The 19,568-nt window shown below is 38.0% G+C and overlaps 1 protein-coding gene across 5 annotated transcripts in view; it reads right to left on the reverse strand.

The window, feature by feature from the left end:
• Nucleotides 1-19,465, reverse strand: part of GPSM2 (G protein signaling modulator 2) — a 28,395-nt gene extending 8,930 nt beyond the window's left edge. The window contains exons 1-4 of one of the 5 annotated variants that reach the window (XM_042804193.1): nt 19,313-19,417; nt 7,491-7,804; nt 1,093-1,314; nt 209-344 (exon numbers count right to left, since the gene is read on the reverse strand). In XM_042804193.1, coding sequence (XP_042660127.1) covers nt 209-344; nt 1,093-1,314; nt 7,491-7,552 — 420 coding nt within the window. In that variant the 5' untranslated portion in view covers nt 7,553-7,804; nt 19,313-19,417. Of the gene's footprint in view, nt 1-208; nt 345-1,092; nt 1,315-2,920; nt 3,333-7,490; nt 7,805-8,779; nt 8,795-19,312 lie in introns of those variants that run through there. The other 4 variants (XM_042804202.1, XM_042804218.1, XM_042804213.1 and 1 more) reach the window with 4 other exon arrangements.
• Between the last annotated feature and the right edge of the window lie 103 nt (nt 19,466-19,568).

Here is a 19,568-nt window from a genome sequence, read left to right on the forward strand (position 1 = left end):
CAAAACAGGATAATATTTATTAATCCGGATCTATAGCCTTCCAGGTGAAAACAACTATGTTACAACTACCAGATTCTTACTCTGAAGAAGAAATAACTGAATATTCAGTATTTACTTCCCTCTGAAAGGTGGCACACCCATTACCAATACAACAGGATTCAGTAATAGGCATTAGCAGTTTTCTTCCAGGTTCCTAAACAGTTCTTACCTTATCATTAAGCTCTCTAGAAATATCCAGATGTCTTTGACAACAAACAATAGCTTCTTCAAAATTCCCAAGTACCTTTAGAGTGTTGCCCAGATTCCCACTAGCTTTAGCTTCTCCCAGTAGATCTCCAATTGTCCTAAAATTGCAGAATTAAAGCACCCGGTAAATAGTGTATAATTTGAAACCAAGTAGGTGATCAATGTATGACGGACATTTATAAGAATTTATCTGAAGAGATTACCACCATGCAAATACGTGTGCATTCAGTTCATTTTGTATCTAAAATTCACTCACATAAACATTGTTCAGTCTGTGGTTACATTTAATTCTGTTGGTGCTGTTTGGGCAACTGCTAATGTTCACGGTATTGATCTTTTAAAAAAATAACTCACTTCTTTTAGGAAGAGAATACAGACAAAATTCTTAGTGACTATGTAGAAAGACAGTTCCAGCATTGGAAAGAGAGGTTTAACTATTTCTGCATTTTACTTGACTGTCATTATTTCACAATATTATACTATGAGTTTTACACGGAGAAACATGAATGAGTTCTGTCTAGTATACAAGAGAGCCAGCTTAACATTCTGGAGAACCAAAAAGACTGTTTCAGAAACAGGACAGGGTGGATTTAAAGCAGCCACTTAATTATCCACAAGCCCCGTGAGGCCTCTGTCAGTAGAGGATTAGAGTGCCAGACAGAGTACTAGCCCCCAGGTTAAAGGGCATTCAAGTTACCTGCCAGAGTCCCTGGACCTCTGCCATCACCACACTCGATCACTATCTGGTATTAACAGCAGGGTTTGTTTAGGAAAATGAAGAGTCAACTGCTCATCTCTACAAGAATGGGATGAAATGGGGAACATCGTTAAAAGACACAAGATTACCTGGCAAGAGTTAAATCATGGTGATGGTATTCCAAGGCCTTTGCATATTCATGCAAGTAGAAATAGGCATTGCCTAGCTGGCTGTAAATAGCACTGAGTGTTTTTAAATCTTCAGTTCCAACCTGAACAGCTGCTTCAAAGAAAGATACACCAGCTCGGCAATCCCCTGCTTTACACAGGCGCTCGCCTTCCAAAGCCAGCTCTAGGCAGGAAGCCTCCATCCTGCACAATTTAAGTAGAAAGAAAAACGGTCACTCTAAATGTAGTACTTTGTCCACTAACCTGAGTTCCAAAGAGGTTATGTTATTCAGAGGGTCTCTATTTGTTCAGAACAGGGAGTCAGCACCATGGTACAAGCAGTGCGCTTGCTACTATAACATTACGGAAACTAATGCTGAAATGGAAATTGCAACTTCAACACTGATGAGCAAACACAACATCAGAACAAACAGCTTCAATTTTTTTTTTTTTCCTTTCTTTCTAAGTCTCAGGGAAGGAATCCAAACACTGCTTTGTGCACATATAGCACCTGCAGGATTCAAAACTGCATTTTCACTATCTAGATAATTTCAGAAAAATAACCGAAAAATCAAGCTATGCTTGGCAAATGCTGATTTTGAAAAACATAAGCACTTTTATTTTGAGGCTGATGCCATAGCTACCTGCCAAATGTTGTATAGAAAAAAAAATATTAAAATTCAAATATTACTGTGTATCAAAGACCATGCCTATTTCTCCCAAAGTTGTTTTTTTAAGTAATTCAATACTCCTTGTCACTTCATCATTTCCTGTAGTGGCACGGCTAGGAAAATTCTGAATGTAAAGAAAAAAGATCTAGACTGAATTAAAGACAAAACGTATGTCAATTCAAGTTACTTAACTGAGATGCCATCATTCCAGAAGCCACTGGAATATTTTTGATTATTATGAGCAAATAATTGTGAAATTACACAGGTACAAAATACTGCCATCAGTAAAGAAGGTACTTAATTAATTTATAGGAGTTTACGGAAGATTACATTTTGAACAATGAACAAATGTTAGAGAACTGCAGCTGCCAAAACCCGTCAATTCAGGTGTACAAAAGGCAACAACATTTCAATAAGAGTTAGCGATTATATACAAACATTTCCTGCTTTCCAGTTCCAAGGTGCAGGGGGGTAGAGGAGAGGATGAGAAGGAAGAAGACTTCAGGGTCTTGCTGTTGAAGCAATACGGTCCTCTAGCTTTTTCAAGATAAATGCATTTTTAAAATCTCACAAAACCACCATCATTCTACTTGTAAAAGACTTCAAAAAGTAAACTCAGAGACATATCTTTAAGTGTTTACAAAGTGTGTATCAATATTGGAAAAAACTGGACATCAACTTCATAAATTTGTATATTGTTTTGAATTTTTCTTCAAGATGGATTATACCGTAAACATAAGGGCTCGCACTTCAGAACAATTTATGTAATTAAAGATATCCTCATTACATCATTTAATATTTACCTGGTTGTAAGAATAAGCCATTTAGAATTAAGCTGTTTCCCTTCATATGCACAGATCAGTAACAGCAACAATCAAATGTTTGCTGTTCTAAAAGTTATTTTAATGGCAACACCAGAAGACAGCTGTTTTGACAAGACATAGTGATGAAGAATGACATATCTGCAATGTTTATATTTCATTTTTCTAAATCCGAAAAAAAAAAAAAATAGGTTATACAACATTCTACTCAAACCTGAGCAAGAAGGAAATATTTTTGAAAAATCCACTGACTTGCAAGAGAACTAGAAGAATTTGGATGATAAGTAAAATAAGCTACCAACACAAACAGTACCATACCTGCTGGCCTTCGACATTCCACAACTTAAGCATAATGAAATGACAGACATATTTAACAATTAAAAATACTGTATGCTTGGTAGTCGGTAAAGATGCAGACAGCAAATGATAATGCGGGCATGAAGTTCTACCCAGGCCCAACTTCTCAGGTTGGATATCCATAACACATGCAGTATTTTCAGGTTTGGAAACTCTTCTCTGAGAAGTTAAAGCATTCCTATTTGCCAGAACACACACCCTGGTTTTTAGTACATTGTGCATGTGTTGAATGTAAGACAGAAGAAGGCAGAAAAGATTAAGTACAGGCAGAAATGATTACACCATCAGCAACTGAAGGCTTAAGACTTAAACCACTTCACTGGGTAATCTTAATCCTATCCAAAGAGGTTCTCTCCGGGCACCTCATGTTAACTGACATGTCCAATTAAAGTGGCAGCTAGAAAACATGGTGCTCCTCAGTGAGAAGATTTAGACCATTACACAATCACAGTCACTTCTTTAGCTTGCACAGCTAAAAAGGGTAGAGCTTTCTGCAAAATGCATACGTCACATGTAACAGTCAAAATGCTATACCGGACTCCAGTTCTCTAAGTGAATTTATCCCATTAAAAAAATTCATGTTTTGATTTGCAACTGTGATGCATGAGCCGCCTAATAGAGGAAGAAAAGGCACAGTTTAAAAAGATCCAAAGTCAAGATCCGAGAATGCTATGGACCAGTAATTTTCCTGATATACTGCATTCAACCAACTTCACCCTATGCCAAAGACTGCCAAATGCCAAGGGAGTGTTACCAGTCCATCAAGGAACTTGAAACAATCTTCTGACTTCACAATCACAGACTTAACTTATAAAAAATGAAAGATTTGGTGTTTTCCACACAGAATGCAAATGACTAAGAAGCTAATGCTTATACCCAGACTGATGAAAATCAGCTGTTATTAGAGTGTTTCAAATCAACCAGAATTACAGGAAGTAAATGAGAATGCGAATTAGTACGTCTACGTAAAAACAAACCCAAATTTTAACACTACTCTTGACTGCAACTCCTGAAAGGTTGTATTAACAGGTTGCTAAATTCTGTACAGCAAATTAAAGCTATAATTCCATTTTGATCCATTCTAACTGACCTTCTATAATTTCAAAGTCTAAATAAGCTATAAAAAAGTAGAGAAAAATAAGTATTTCTACAGTTGCCTGTACCTAATATTCGTATTTTATTTGCATTATGTAAGAGCTATGAAATCATTTAGTTATTTTAAAAGTTTGCTAGGCTTATCCATCAAGTACCAAAACTGGACTCAGAGGAAGTTTGGGTTTGGTTGGGTTTTCTTCCTCCATTACTTAACGGACTGTTAAGAAAATTATCGCAACTTTTTTTAAAGAAAAAAAAAATTGCATAAGCGTTCTTTAGTCAAAAAGCCATCATCTTTTAGGAATGTTCTCAGAGGCTGTTTTAACTGTCACTAAGAATGGTTAAACAGCATGTCAGCAAACTAGACAGGGCTAGGTTATCAATGTTTTAGGAAGTCATTAAATAGTTACAAGGAGAATATGAAATTACTTTCTCTGTTCCCAGGGCTGAATTGAATTACTTATTTATTCAACACCCGATGGCTAAACAAAAGACACATTGAATCCCCAGAGCCGAGAAGAGAACAAGGCCCATTCATCTGTGTACTTCTAATGAAATTCTGTTCCTGCTAAACAGGATAATATTCTTCCAGATATTACTGTGGAAATACTCATACAGGGCTTCATTTTGTTATTGTTTATAGTTGCCTGGACCTGTTCTCTGAAAGGTTGGCATCTCCTGAATAATTTCTCATTTGTAAAACTACCTCATCCTTATCAGTCCCTCTAAGCTTTTCATCTTGCCTGGCTCCATTTTCTTTTTTCTCTCCCCCCCTACCATCCCCCTGCCTCGTTCTTCTCTGACCTTCTTTACATTCTGTTTTGAACCTTTATACTTACAAGAATATAAACCCTATGCAGATGGCCTTCACCCTAGCCTCCCTGTTTTTTTCTCCCATTTTGCAGTCTCCCTTCTGTCTGCTGTTCTCATCTTACAATAAAGAACAGAAAACTGCTAAGAAGGCAAAAGAAGGCAGCAAGAAGGCTCATTGATTACTACAATCTCTAAACACAATTAATTTAGTTTAACTCCATTCAATTCCCACTAAGAGGATTTTTTGCTATTGAGGGAGAATGGTGCTGCCACGCTATTTGTCATAAAACATGTCAATACACATAACATACCTAGACACAAAAAACCCCTATTATATCTCTTTAATTCAGATGCATAGAATTACTAATGCCACAGCATCCTGTAATGACCTTCACATACTTTACTGACTCCTGCCCTTATTCTTGGTTTCTATACCTAATGCAGAAGCACACCACACTGATCACTCCAAACTCAACTACACCTCCAGTGCAACACTGTGTTTAGTCAAACTTAAGTTTGGTGGCAAACTTAGAAACAAAACAACACACACATTCACAAAGAAACCACACACATCAATTTGGGGTTCTTTTGCTCTGGTCAAGATAAAAGCAGTTTCAAGTTTTTGGTGTATAAATTTAGCAGGCCAAGACAAGTGAATTCTACAAATATTTACTCTATAGATTACTTATGAGTTCCATTTATTAACTTCAGCATTTTATTTTCAGTCACTAAACAACATAAGAATAAAAAACAGTTTCCTTCCACCAGCATAAGAATTTTTATAGCTGCTAAATTGATACTGGTCAACTAGAGTGGGGAGAAAGAAACAGCTTGCACAGTAACAGACCCATAGTAAAGCCCTTCCTTAGGAGTGGGCCACCAGTTTCTTTTTAAAGTCGGTTCTACTGGAATACTGGTGGGAAGGAAAAAGCAGTCGGAGAGCCAGGCCAGCTTGAGACAATACCGGTAGGTAAAAAATTTTAAAAACTGATAAATAACACCATCATTCCCTGTAATTTATGGCCTATTCTTTCCTGCATTAGATTTTAAACTACAGCCAAACAAAACCTTTCCAAATTATAGCTAGAGTATCATGAAATTCCAGTTCAATATAGTCAACTAATTTGCAGTCTCTCTAACTTTTAGAAAAGTTTAATATTTAAAAGAAAATTAAAGGGATTATGTTTTTTAATGTTCAACTGACTAGAGTTCTTACATGCTATTAATATTTTTATTGTTAATCAGTGCCATTGAAGCCCATACTGAAATACAGCATGAAGTAATAAGACATTTTGCCCTGACTCTGCTTGCCAATACTTCTGAAGTTATTTTTGGCTTGTCAGTTTAAACCAGACAATTGGCCATGATGCTTTCTTCATCCATTTACTTCCATAATAGTACCCTGAGCAGCTCCTGCTGCTATTCAGGAGTGAGCAAGGCTCTTCCACAGCTGTCTGGGGAGGACCCAAGCACATCAGCAATAGCATGGATAAACACATTACAGAAATGCTGAGAGTTAGCTACATTCAAGAAACACCATGATCACACACTTATGGATTCCTGCTGTCAAAGCCACCTCATAGAGATTTTAGCAAAACAAAGGCAAGAGTGAATTAGAGTTTATTTGCTATTTTTCTCCTTACTGATCATGAAAAGGCTCCTCCTGCTGACTGCACTGCTAACCAGAACTAACACTGTACTTCTACAAAACAGAAATTTAGACTAATCTAACAGCAGTCTAACAGTGTCAGAATGTTTTCAGAATACAAGCTGTAGCATGTGCTGTTTTACAAACAAGGGTAGTGCTTTGTTCCCATTAGCTATCAAGGAAAAGGCCTCCAAAGCAAGAATGACCACTGGAGAGGGTGGGGGGAAAACATGCCAAGAATCACGCTTTTTATTTGCTTTTAAAACAATCATTCCAGTGTTCCAGTGTCCCTTCCTATTGAATGAGCTGCAGGATGTACCCTTCCAAACACCAGTCATCCAAATACCATACCCTACACAGTGCTTCTGCTGTTCAGGTTCATTAGAGGGTGTCTGCAATGCAAACATGTCGTCCCATGTCTGTAAACGGGGTTTCAGAAGAAAAATCGTAAAAGCTCTCAGAAGGGAAATCACATATCCTCTTGACTTGCAATAACAGAACGTTTTTAGTCCAAAGTATCAAAGCAGTTTTTATATATCAATCAAATCTCTTTATTTTAGGCAAGGAAAACAGTGTTCTAAATGGCAGCACACCTAAAAATTTGTAATTCATAGAAGCAATAATGGGACAAGTACAGAGAACTTCAGCAGGCAAAACTCCAAAAGCTAAAAGGAGAGAGAGTATTACTGTGCAGGGATGATACTTCATACCATTCTATCAGAAACACAAAGAAATACAGACAATCATGTACTATTCTGCAACTGCACACAGTTCCAATACTATATAATCAGGTAATTATACTAATATAATCTACTATATAACAAATGTGAATTTTTATAGTTTAAAAATCGATAAAAGTTATTTTAGCTTTCAGTTTCAATAACACTAGTAAGAGAGACACCAAACTATTTTTTGCAACATGTTTACTTTTCTATTATTAACAGCACTTATCCATACTAAAATTAACAGTCTTACCTGTATCGCACATGAAAGGAACGATCTTCACGCATGCTTATCAAAACACTACTTTCCTCCATTGAGTTGCATTATCAGTAGAGAAAATAACACTGTTCTGTAGTAGGGTAAGTACTTTACTACGGAGAACTGTTGTCAAAACACGATTCCAGTTAGTATATTAATAAGTTGGAGTAAAGATATCCTAAGCTCCTGTTGAAAAACTCTTCTTTATTACTAAGGTAAGGAGGTCACTGTCAGACACATCTTAAACCTTCAGTAACGTGTTCAAGTTCTTTCATCTGTGGCCCTTTAAGCTCCATTCAGCTGCGTTTCTGCAAAGGGAACACAAGATGCTTGGCTTGAGGTCTCATAGTCAGTTAATAACTCATAACCATTTGCAGCTGATGTAAAAGCATAACTACCCCTAGCAAGCAGGAAGCGTCAATCAAGAACTTAAGGCAGAGCCAAAGCCTTCTATATGCATACGGCAATTCCTGTAGGCAAATGAGAAAGCAAAGAACGTTTAACAAAGACCAACACTCTCTTTTCTGTTGGAAACTTTGAGTAGTGCATACTCAGTAGTGTTCTTTGGCCCCAAGAAGTTGCAAGCAAAAGCTAGAGAATAAAAGGCATAATATAAAACAGATCACAAACGGCTTTACACAAACAGTACTGCTGAAACCCTGATAGCTCAAGTCCCATAGGAGTAAGAGCTGGTTCACACAATCCCAACTGAAGATCATCCATCCTGGAAATGATCCCACCCGGAACACTATAAATACAGAAGCCAGCAGAGGTTTAAGCTGTATTTCCCTTTCTCCTCTCTGCTTCCAAAAAAAAAAAAAATGGGGGGAGTTTTGGTTTTATTTTTTATACTGGCTTCACATTCCAAAATGATGCAGCATTGTCACATGAGCTCCAAACTCTGCTTCAAAGGGACTGCAGCAGCCAGCACTTAGACATTTGACATGTTTAGGCTGGCAGGGAAAAGATTAACAGAAAATAAATTTCATATTCAAAAATTAACCACTTCTAAGTATATTTTCAGTAAAGGACATATTTACTGCTCAGTACTAATATTACCTTCCTTTGCAAGTAAACATATAGTTGCGTAATTCACTAACGCATATTTCATCAAGAGACTGCAGACATGTCAAAAGACAAGAACTGTGCTCAGATTTAAAGCTGTCACCAGAAGAAAATGCAACCCTCTCTATTTTTAATTGTCAATGTAGGCCATGCCTTTTCCTCTCTTAAGTTTTATCAAGTACCAGCTGTACAGGTTCATGCTTCCAATCACACTCTACCTTGACAGCACCCCTCAAACAGTCCATCCACATTCTTCCAGCCAAACAACTATTTTGCCTTTCCATGCTCATGATTAGAATTATTTGGCATCAACAAGTGGGTGTGGGTATATTTTTGCAATTATAAAGCATGACACATACAGTTTACAATACCATTGCAACCCACACACTGGGAAGACTGTGTTACAGGTATTTACTTGCCGGAAGTTTGTCCGAACCTCAAATCAGATAACTCATACAAGCAGATAGCCCTAAGCCACCCAGTCTACAGCAATCATCCATGAGCATTCCTGCTGCTCAGCAAATGCAAAGGAACTGAAGTTCTCTTCCACAGATGGATACTCTCAGGCAAATTACCACATGCCACAAACTATAGAGTGTGTACACTTTGGCAACTGCCATGGATCAGGAAATAATGACTGTGGTAATTTGTTTGTATATTTATACTGTAAGTGTAATTAACTAAATCATTTAAGAGGCTTTTAAAAATAAAAAGCCATATTTAATAAACACAGTTATATTTAAAAGTACATCAGAATGAGTGCATTTAAGTATCAGTTATTTTTAGCAGTACATTTCACATCAGCTGTTTATAACTTTATTTCATCTGAGCTATGCTTCTGTCCTCATACTGAAATTCATCCTGACCAATGCTACCATTTTCCACCAGATGGAACCACTATCCCTGCTTTCCTGCCTCCTTACTGGTCATACGGCACATTCCTGGTCTTGGGAGGGTGATATGGACACACCCGAGTTGGCCAACACAAGATGATCACAGATCCAACAAAAATTACTGGGTCTGGTCTTCATACCGTCACACATAACTCAGTAGGATGTCACGCTGTGCCTTCAGACACACCAACATGTAATCAGTAAGCAAAGTTGAAGCACGGGGATGTTATGGTGGTGGTGTGGTGAATCAGAAATTCAGGAGGTGTAAATCAGTGAACACTTCCACAGACAGTACTCCTCAGATGTAAACTGGCCTTGAGAGGATTACGCTATAGCAAACTAAACCTTGCTCTTTCAGTTGATGCACCTTAACTGTTCAGAACATCTTTGTGTAACCAAGCCTTTCCTGAGCTGGTGATAAACCCGAAACCGATTTTGAGGACACAGCACTTCAGCAGAGAAATCTAGTGAATTAACAAAGATGAGGAGAAGTTCTATTCTATCGGCATATCTAACAGTGAAACAGACTTCCTTCTAAACTTGCATTTTTCATTAAAATTTCATGTAGCATGAATTAAAGTACTTGGTGCTTACTAGGAAAAAATATCGGTGTTATTGCAAAGCAGCTGCTTTAAATTTATTCTCTCCACACCTCTCAACAATGCAAAATCCGTATCCACGTTAAAGAGCTGCCTTTCAGGAAATCATAAATAGAAAACTGAAGTTGTATACACAACTTTAAAATGCACAGTTTTACTATTTCAACTATCAAATGCAGGAAGCTCTAGCTTTTCTGTAATTTCAAAGTAGCAGAAAAAAGCGCACACAGAAAAGACTGGGCCTTCTTCTCAAGTGGAAAATTAAACTGGTTGTACTAATAACACAGCAGCACAGTACCAAAACCAGCACCAACACCTCCCCAAATCAAATGGAGCAAGGCAGAGGTTAAGCAATCACATGTGGCAGCCAGTTTATACCCCATAACAGGCAAAACTTGCACTTTATAATTTGTTTATTAGGAGAAAGTGGTGAGCCATCATTAGGGCTTATCCACCCTGTCTATAAACAGCTAAAAGATCTTCAATTAAACCATCAGTAAATAGCTAATTTCACCTCAATTCAATGTTTTATGTAAAAAAAAAAAAAAAAAGTAATTATCACTGTCAAAAAGTTACTTATCAAACTTTTCTATTAAATCAGATTTTTATAGAATCTATGTAGATATAGAAGCTTGAGGTTTCCACGGCATGAGGGTTTAAGACTGAAGTCCTTACTAAATTCTATGAAAAAACTTTTACCTTGAGTCTCTGAAATTGCATAAAAATCTATTAATTCTAAAAATTTTACAATGAAATAAAAAAAATCACAGTAAAATACTAATGTTACATACTGAAAGGGATCCCACACAACAATGCCTTAAAAAGTGAAACACCATCACTCTTGCACTTAGTCATTATTTTTCATAAAATTATCAGTGTTCTCAGAAAGGGAACCAAGGAAAGTATACCTCAACCTTCCATTGACATTACTGAGCTGAATCAATGAGATATATATATGCTAAGATTTGAATAAGGCTCACTCTCTCTCAAGACAAATTATGGAATAAACCAAAACTCCCTCATTTTCAATTCTGATCAGTATATTTCAAGTCCCAAACAGCAATAAAACAATAGCTGTAATTTCTCTCAAAAGCCTGTTACGCAAGCTAATTGTCCTAGTTATTGCAACTTCCAGACAAGTGTTTTGAATTTTAAGGCATTTTCCATTTCAGAAAAGATTTGATTACATACTATGAATTTTATCACAATGGTAAACAATCACTTTAATCAGTTTGCAGTTCTTAGTTGCACTGAATACCTATGACAGATCCCTTCATTTTAACTTCTGATAGAATACTGTATTTCCCCACAAGTGAAAACAAATCAGCAAGCAACAGAAAGCTGATACTGCTATTTATTAGCAGCCTACAGAACCAAGTCACAATATAGTGGGAGATAGTTTCCTGACTAGTCATGGGAGTGGATCATGCAGATACAAGAAACACTGCACTAAGACCAGTGTGGTTGCTCTTGGCAGCTTAATTTTAAACTCCTCTCTGCACTGCTGCTGACTAAAGTTCAACAGCTGATTAGCTGACAGCACACAGAAACCACCCCCACTGATGAAATGAAGTCTGGTTCAGGGTCAGCAAAGATGTGGAGCAATACCTGCTCCAAACTACTGCTTCCTTCTCCTCATGGATTTATATATGGAGCAGAGGTCCCCTGAAAAAAACATGGGGCTTCTTTTAAAGGACTGGCTTAGCAGCATACAAGCATGCTTTCCAGCATACAATCCAAGCGCAGCTCACATCGGGCATTAATGGGTTGCATCTAGAGGGCAGACCAGGAAAGCTAAGGTTCATAAACAACTACCTCAGACACTCCTCCTAGGTGTGAGTCTGATAAAGCAGATTCTGCAGACCTTATAATCACTACAGACATTGGAAAGACCCAGCCTAACACATCCGATGCTATCAGGTTCATCAGACAAGCTGCACATAAATTAATACCACTAATCTAATGTTCTTGTTTCAGATGCTCCCTCCTCCACCTCAATTACATTTAGCATGCTGACTTATAAATATGGGCCCATAGGAAACTAAGACACACTACTGAATATTGCAGACAATCCTAAAATGGGTGTAAGGGATGGGTATTGTGTCGGCTTTGGGCCACACGTGATGCTCTTTCAACAAAACTGGAGTACTACCAACCCACTGCTCCACAAGCCTGGAATTTCACTTAGAGCATACTCATAGAAGAAGGAACATGAAGTTTCCTGTCCTTTTCACAAACCACATGGACAGAGCTATCTTTTATATATGAAGCCATCAGCTCCTTGCTGGAAAGAGAACCCCAAAATTTTAACTGACAGCATAAGGCTAGACAGGCATTTTATTACCAGAACTGGTCAATGAATAGCTAGCTACCTTTTATGAATCAAAAGAACAGAATTACTGTAGTGAGGTATGGAAACCTGACTCCATTATGTTTGAAATTATTTCATCTGCCTTCTGAGCCAGTTAATGTCCAAGATTTAATTAGTTTGGAATAACCAGCAATCTTTTTAGACAGTCAAGAGAAGCACAGACATCATAAAAGAGTAGGAAGATACTACTAGGAACTATGACACTCACGACACCCCCCCTCAAAAATTAAAATAATTGCTAAGTGAAGAATTACACAAATGCTGTAATTAACTGTCACAAACTCCCGAGTAATCCAACTGATTTTATTCTTCACTTCTCTTCCCAATTTGTTTCTAGCACTGTACTTACCCAAACAGAAAAAAAGGCTTTTTGTCCAAGTATTTTAATTTACTCAATTAACTTTAATTTAGTCACCAATATGACTGCAGGAGGAGAAACCCCTTAGTGACAAAGGAGCACGAGTATGCCCAGAACAGCCCAAAGTAGTCCAAAGTAGAAGTGTGCAACAATTTTATTGTAAATATTAATAACTGTATGAAACAAAGTAATGAAAATATTGCATAAAACCCCACAACTACTGTACAGGATTAAATATGTAATTATAAATCATACTAGTATATGAAATACTAATTATATTTTTAAATAAGCTTTTAAAAGGTCTTAGCAATGAGATCCTTCTAAATCTTGAGATGATTTAAAAAAAAAAAAAAACAAAACAAAACAACACAAACACACACTAATAGGTGGCAAGCATTTTCAAGAGAAATTTTGCTCACAATGAAGTGAGGATCTCACTGCATCCACAGATGAACATTAAAGCATGGACTTGAATTCAATGCTAGAGGAACACAGCTGCAGAGCAACATCCAACATTTGTTATCTAATTGTTAATATGGTCCTGCATTTTGAGACACGGTAACAGTGGAAATTTTTAATTTATCATTCTATTTCTCAAAATGCTGCTTGTTTTTGGTTTCATTGATTTCTCTGGTTACCTAAACCCAACTGACTTTGCTGCACAGTGGGTTCTAAATACAGGCAAGAGGTTCGTTTCCTCTGTGCCCTTTCATAAAGGCACATGAATCCTCTTGGTTTTCCCTCTACTCACATCTCTTTTTGGCATAGCAGACTAGATGCCCTGGCTTATACAACATTCTGTTCAAGGCAAGCAAAAGTCTAGGAGCATTTCTACATACCCTCTAGCATTACCTGTATATCCCTTCTGCTAATTCTGTATATTAGGAAGAGGTTTTTTTTCCTTTCTATTTGTGGAGTACAGAGTTTAATAAAGCATTTGGGACTTTAAGTAATGCTAACAGTCTGCAACATGACAAGCCTTTTTAACTCTCTATATCCTTTTTGTTCACTTCTCCCTTCCGTTGTTAAACAGTTGTGCAAACGCCTCCTTTAACAAGTAAGCATCACCTAGCATTATTCTCAGTATTACTCACAATTATCAACCTTAAAACACAAGCAGTCTTAATGACACAAGTTATTGCTGCCAGATCATAAAAAAAACCTATTCCAAACAACCATCATAACTGAATCCAGAAGCATCTTCCTTCTCTGAGTCAGAAAGAAGCTCACCTGCATTCTTAAGGATTATTTTCTTTTCCTTTCATACAAAAAACCCAAGCAGTAGATAAAAACCACATATACACTATGCAACAAGAAAAATGTACATTTTATCAAAAACTAAAGAAAAATTTAAAACTTTCTGTTAAGGAACATTCACATTTCTGGCCAGAATCTGGTATCTCTATTCACGTCAAACACCCTATCTTCACCCAGCAATCAGACTGAAATGTGATTACATTCCTTAAAATGGAATAACTAAGAGCTGAAAGAGATGACAGAAACTTAGGAGAATGATGTAATACATAAGTGACAAAAAGCATATATCCTCATTGCTGTCATATTGAGAGTACTGTCATAGTCGCAGAACAACGTTATCAGCTTCAGCAATGCAGAGGTGCCTTATTAGGCACAGTTAAACTATAGCACAAGTTTGTAAATACAAATATTTAAGGCATCTGGCAACGATGCAGGCCATATAGTGACTTACAGTCTTAGAACTATTGTAGTCAAAAACAAAGAGCTAGCACATATATTTCCACTAAGTAGAATAGCACAGACCAACAACAAATGAACAATTTAGAATGATAACTGAGTGTATTAAATATCAGTGTTCAGTGATGCAAAGGTGGACCTCTCAGTGCCTCTATCACAGAGAATCTTTCCAGAATAGAAAATCCTTTTTCTAAAATAATCAGTATTTAGCTGGAAATGAGCTTACTACTTAATGTACACAATTACTGTCTAGTGTGTAAGCTAAAGAACTGGGTGTAGCTAACACAAGTAACCACAAGTATTTTTATTATAAGAATATTCCTGCAGATAGTTTATGTAAGCCACCTATTTAAATCCTGAAGTAAGGCAATCCCACACTGTGACAAAATAAGAAAGGAAGAGAACATTAAGTGCCAGCAGAATAACTAATATCCCCATAATAAAACTAATCAGGCAACTGAAAACTAATTCTAAATACAATACAATTAAGATTTCAGATACAAGAAGACAGTAGAATAACATCCTCTCTTTACCTTAAAAAAAAGGACAAAAATCAGCATAGCTGACAATTTTTCATGTATTTGATATATCAAAGTATTAGGATTCCTACGTTTTTATTTTTTTATGAGAATGAGTTCTAAGTTTTTACATATTGTCATTCACAGACTGAAAATCAATACTGTACTGTGTTCTTTTCAACTAACCCACAACTGGAGATGAGATTTGCAATTTTAAAGTGCTTAAATGCCACAAAAGATTTCAATGACAGTTCACAACAAAGTAATAACTTCTGATCCTTTTATTCTTAGCGTAAGTTTAAATCATATTACCACAAAATCAGTAAGAATTTTGTTACCAAGTTCTGAACGCAAATTTGGACAATGCTCCTTCTGCTTTTTTTAGGGACAATCTCATAATGCCAATTAACATACACTAGATCTCTGGCCTCTCCCAGCCAACAAGACATTTACTCAAGTACCTTCAGTTTGGGAAATGGAGCATGTTATACGATATGAAAGAACAGCAGATGGGAAGAACTTAGCACAAAAAGTTGACTATTCGTACTTAAGTTGATAGAACAAGTTGATCACAAATCTCTCCAATAAAACGTTCCACTTAGCTCCTTCTTGGCCTGTAACACCTCTTAAAAAGAGATCCTGGTAAGTAAGACAACAGATAGATCACAAAAGCATCTTGCAGAGAGAGGGAAAAATTAATCTTAGGATTTCATAAATTTAAAAAAAAAAAACCCTTAGAATCACAGACAGTAAAACAGAACAGCAATTGAAGCAATATAGCTGCTAAATCAAATTTCCTATTTCACACTGTGATGCTTATTCAGAGATTGAGCAGGCGTTCAGCATAAAGAACTCATTACAACTACTGTAAGGAGCAGCTGTAGCTCCCTTAGAGCCTGTATGACACAACTAAAATGATTCAATATAGTTTACTGCCAGCAGCATTGCTTGGTGTATCACCTGTGCCCCTCAATTCTCAAATATTAACATTAAGTATTAACTTGTAAAAACTGTAAAAGTGCAGGATGAATACATACTGTAGTGAGAAGACACTTTGGTTTTTTTATTATTGTTTGCTTCCTTCAGACAGAGGTACAGTTTTTTTATGGCACATCACTTACATAGATTTAAGGAAAAAAATAGTATTTGTTGAGGTGCCAAGTCATAAATTGCTTTGTGTATTTATTCTAACATTTGGGACGCAGGTGCAAATCTATTCAGAAGCCAGTCAATGCTTTTTTTCTTTTTTGTAGTCTGTGTGATAAATACTGACCTGGGCTCCATTTTGCCCCTATTGCCCATAGATTTATCCACTATATATACACATTATCACACAGATACTATTGGTCACAAAAGCACACCCTCTCTAACAAACCAATGTAAGGCACAGGCTCCAGAGTGCTGCATGCACTGAACAAAATTCCTGACAGCATACCAGCATGGTAGAAAAAAAACGTATTCAACAGAAACAGAGAAGAAATAAGAGAGATTTAGAGAAGCTTCTTGGTAGATTATGTATGGTTTATTTTCCCTGTAACTCAGCTGCATGAAAGTTTTTCCTTCATATTAGTAGAAGGTTTATAACACACAAAAGTTTTATTATATGAACAAGAACCATACTCTTCAAACACTGCCAAATTTGAGTCTCAACAGGCAGCTTGACATTAATCATCTGTTCAACACTACATAAGTTTCAGACCATCACCTACCAGCCTTTCCACTTCTATTTTTCCTGTATTTTACATTCCCAATGTTCTGGTCTTCCACAAAATAGTACTTCACTTCTTTGATAGAACCATTTGTATGGCTGACTTGCTATTAAATGCCTGAACAGAAGTTAAGGGTTTTTGTTCTTCACCTAGTATCCCTCTATTCTTTCATTCACAGGAATAGTATAGCAATAACAGGTTAATCGTGGAGAAAGTCGTAAAATCGATAGTAACTTCTAAAATATAAACAATTTCATTATGATGTTAACCTTAAAGACTACTAAAACCAAGACCACAGTTACCAGATGTAGGCAGGAATGACAGTTATGGAAAGTGACTGACTGCACAAGTGATACAAAAAAACTGAAGGACAAAAAGAAAAAAGTACAAATATATTTGCTGTTAAAATTTTAAAAAGTGGAAAACTAGGAGAAGCTAAAAATGATCCTGTTTTAAGCAAAACAGAGAATCTAGATAAACTGTAAAACAAGAACAACTCCTCAAATGTTCAATAGTTAAAACCACAGACAGATAGCATTTATTTTTAGAAAACACACCCATTTCTTAGTAAAACTTTTCCTTCCTAATTAAAGGGGAACCAAGCTGTTTTCCAAACCATATTGTGCATGCGGACCTGAAGAACACCGCTTTTGAAAAGTAGTCTGCTGTCATACATTGACAAGAAAAGCCTGAGAATTGATACTAGAAACAGCAAAATAAGCAAAAACGTAGCAAAACAAGAATAAATTCCCACCCTGACAAGCTGTAAGAGGTAAGACTCCTTTTCAAAGCTGTGTTGTTGTTCTCTGCAACATGTCAAAAGAAACAGATTTTCTATCTTTTTTGAAACGCTTTTACTCAGCATTAGTACTAGAAGTGACTGGCTTGCTTAATACCAAAAGAAATTCTAAGAGAAAGACTTGTTTTCTCTAAACATCTCAGAAAAAAAATAAAATAAACAAAAAAATTAACAATTTCAGCCAAGTGACATTGAGAACACAAGAACAAAAAGGTTAAATGCCTATCAATACCTTTTCCGAAATTACTTTAATCTAATCATCAAGTTTTGAAGTAATTTTCCAGCAAGAGTAGCAGGAATACACAATGCTAAGTAGTTTTAAGCTGCCTGAAAAAGTTAAAAGATCACTTAAATAACAGAATTTTAAATAAAGCAACAGAGAAGACCCACATAGGTTTAGGCTGGTCCAACAGGGCTACCTTAAGTTTAACTTAAGTTTTGTCTCAGCTTTATATGGAAGTAATTGAAAGTATAAAGTCCTTCCCGCCAAAGAGAGATGCATGACCCCTGTTCAGAAGTCTAGGTAACCATTAATGGAACTAGTAAGAAGGAACACTGGCACAGGCCTACAAATTAGTTTAAACACACAATAAAAATATATAAGCAAAGAATTTAGGAGTGTATCGATGACCTCTTGCTGACGTTTTCAGCTCTCATTAAATTATGACTTAAACAAAAGGTATTGAGCTTTCAGACAAAATTTAAGAAGGGACTAGAATGCCCTAACTGATCCTTTTCAGATGCAAAGACTCTGCATGTTCTTCTAAATTCTGAGATGGTTGCACATCTCTCCATGGCAACCCAGGATGCATGCGCCCTGCAGTCTGCTAGCAAGAACCTAACAGGAACTGCACACCAAGCTGAAAAAGCTTCTGAAGCAGAAGAGAGTCCACAACTTCAACGTGGGGTACAATGCATGTCTTTGCAATCAGGTCAAAACAAGGGATAAAGAATTCCTGATTCACTATGCTCCTCCATACAAAATCCGAATAAGCAAAAGAAGAAGGCCAGGAACTAGACTAGCAAAGGCTCCATTCCAGTGCATAAATAAGAGTAGGTGTGATATAATTTGAGCTTAAATATGCCACAACATAGTGTCTAACTCAAATTCTGGAAGATCTTAGAGATTGTTCCCTGTATACTTCACTCTTCACGGTATGTTTGCTGGTCCTTCGGTTCCTGCCATATTAAATAGCCTGTTTTGTTTCCCCACTTAAAATTTTATTTAGTACGTATTGTTGACATCTATCTTGTTAAGCACAATACAACTGATGAAAGATATGTGATGCAATGCCGGTTTGCTATTGATTCGCTTTAGAGAACCAAGGGTGATCTTCCAATGACATTCAGTCAACAAAGGCTGGCTGGACAGGTGTGCCTTGCTTTCGCTCCCAAACAAGCGAGGTCGACGACCGCCAAGAGAAGCACCGCTTCAAGTCAAGCACCGGGCTCCCGACACAGAGAGCGTTTCTCCCGAGCGGACTATACGGTAAGTTTTCTCGCCAAGCCCTGAGGCCGCTCAGAGACGGCTAGGCGATGAAGGCCGCTGCAGCGCCGGGAAGCCGGGACCGGAGGAGCCAGCGCTGCCGCCGAAGCGGCGCTCCCAGCCGCCCGACCCCGGCGGCCCCCCCCGGGCCGGGCTGCCCCCGGGCGGCACGGCGGCTGCCCGCCCACAGCCCCCCTTCCTGGCAGCCAGCGCGCCCCGCTGCGCCCAAGACGCGACCTCCCCCCCCGCCACCGCCGCCAGCTTCGCAGCGAACGCTGAGCGTCCCGCCCGCGGCCGCGCCTCACCTGGGTGCCGGCGGGGCTGAGGGGCCGGCGGGGCTGAGGGGCCGGCGGGTCCTCGGAGCGAGCGCCGCAGCGGGGACCGCGGGGCGGTGCCCGCCCACGCGCAGCCGCTCTTCGAACCGGCCAATCCCCGCGCGCCGGGCCGCCCGCCCACTCAGGCGGGGCGGCCAACGGCTCCTCCGCCGCCGGCCCCTGCCGGCTGCGCGCGCCCCGCCCCGCCCCCCGGAAGGCCGCATCATTCACACGGGCCAATGGGCGC

This window comes from Tyto alba, unplaced genomic scaffold (genome assembly GCF_018691265.1).
Source record: "Tyto alba isolate M040663 unplaced genomic scaffold, T.alba_DEE_v4.0 Super-Scaffold_1000006, whole genome shotgun sequence".
Lineage (NCBI taxonomy): Eukaryota > Metazoa > Chordata > Aves > Strigiformes > Tytonidae > Tyto > Tyto alba.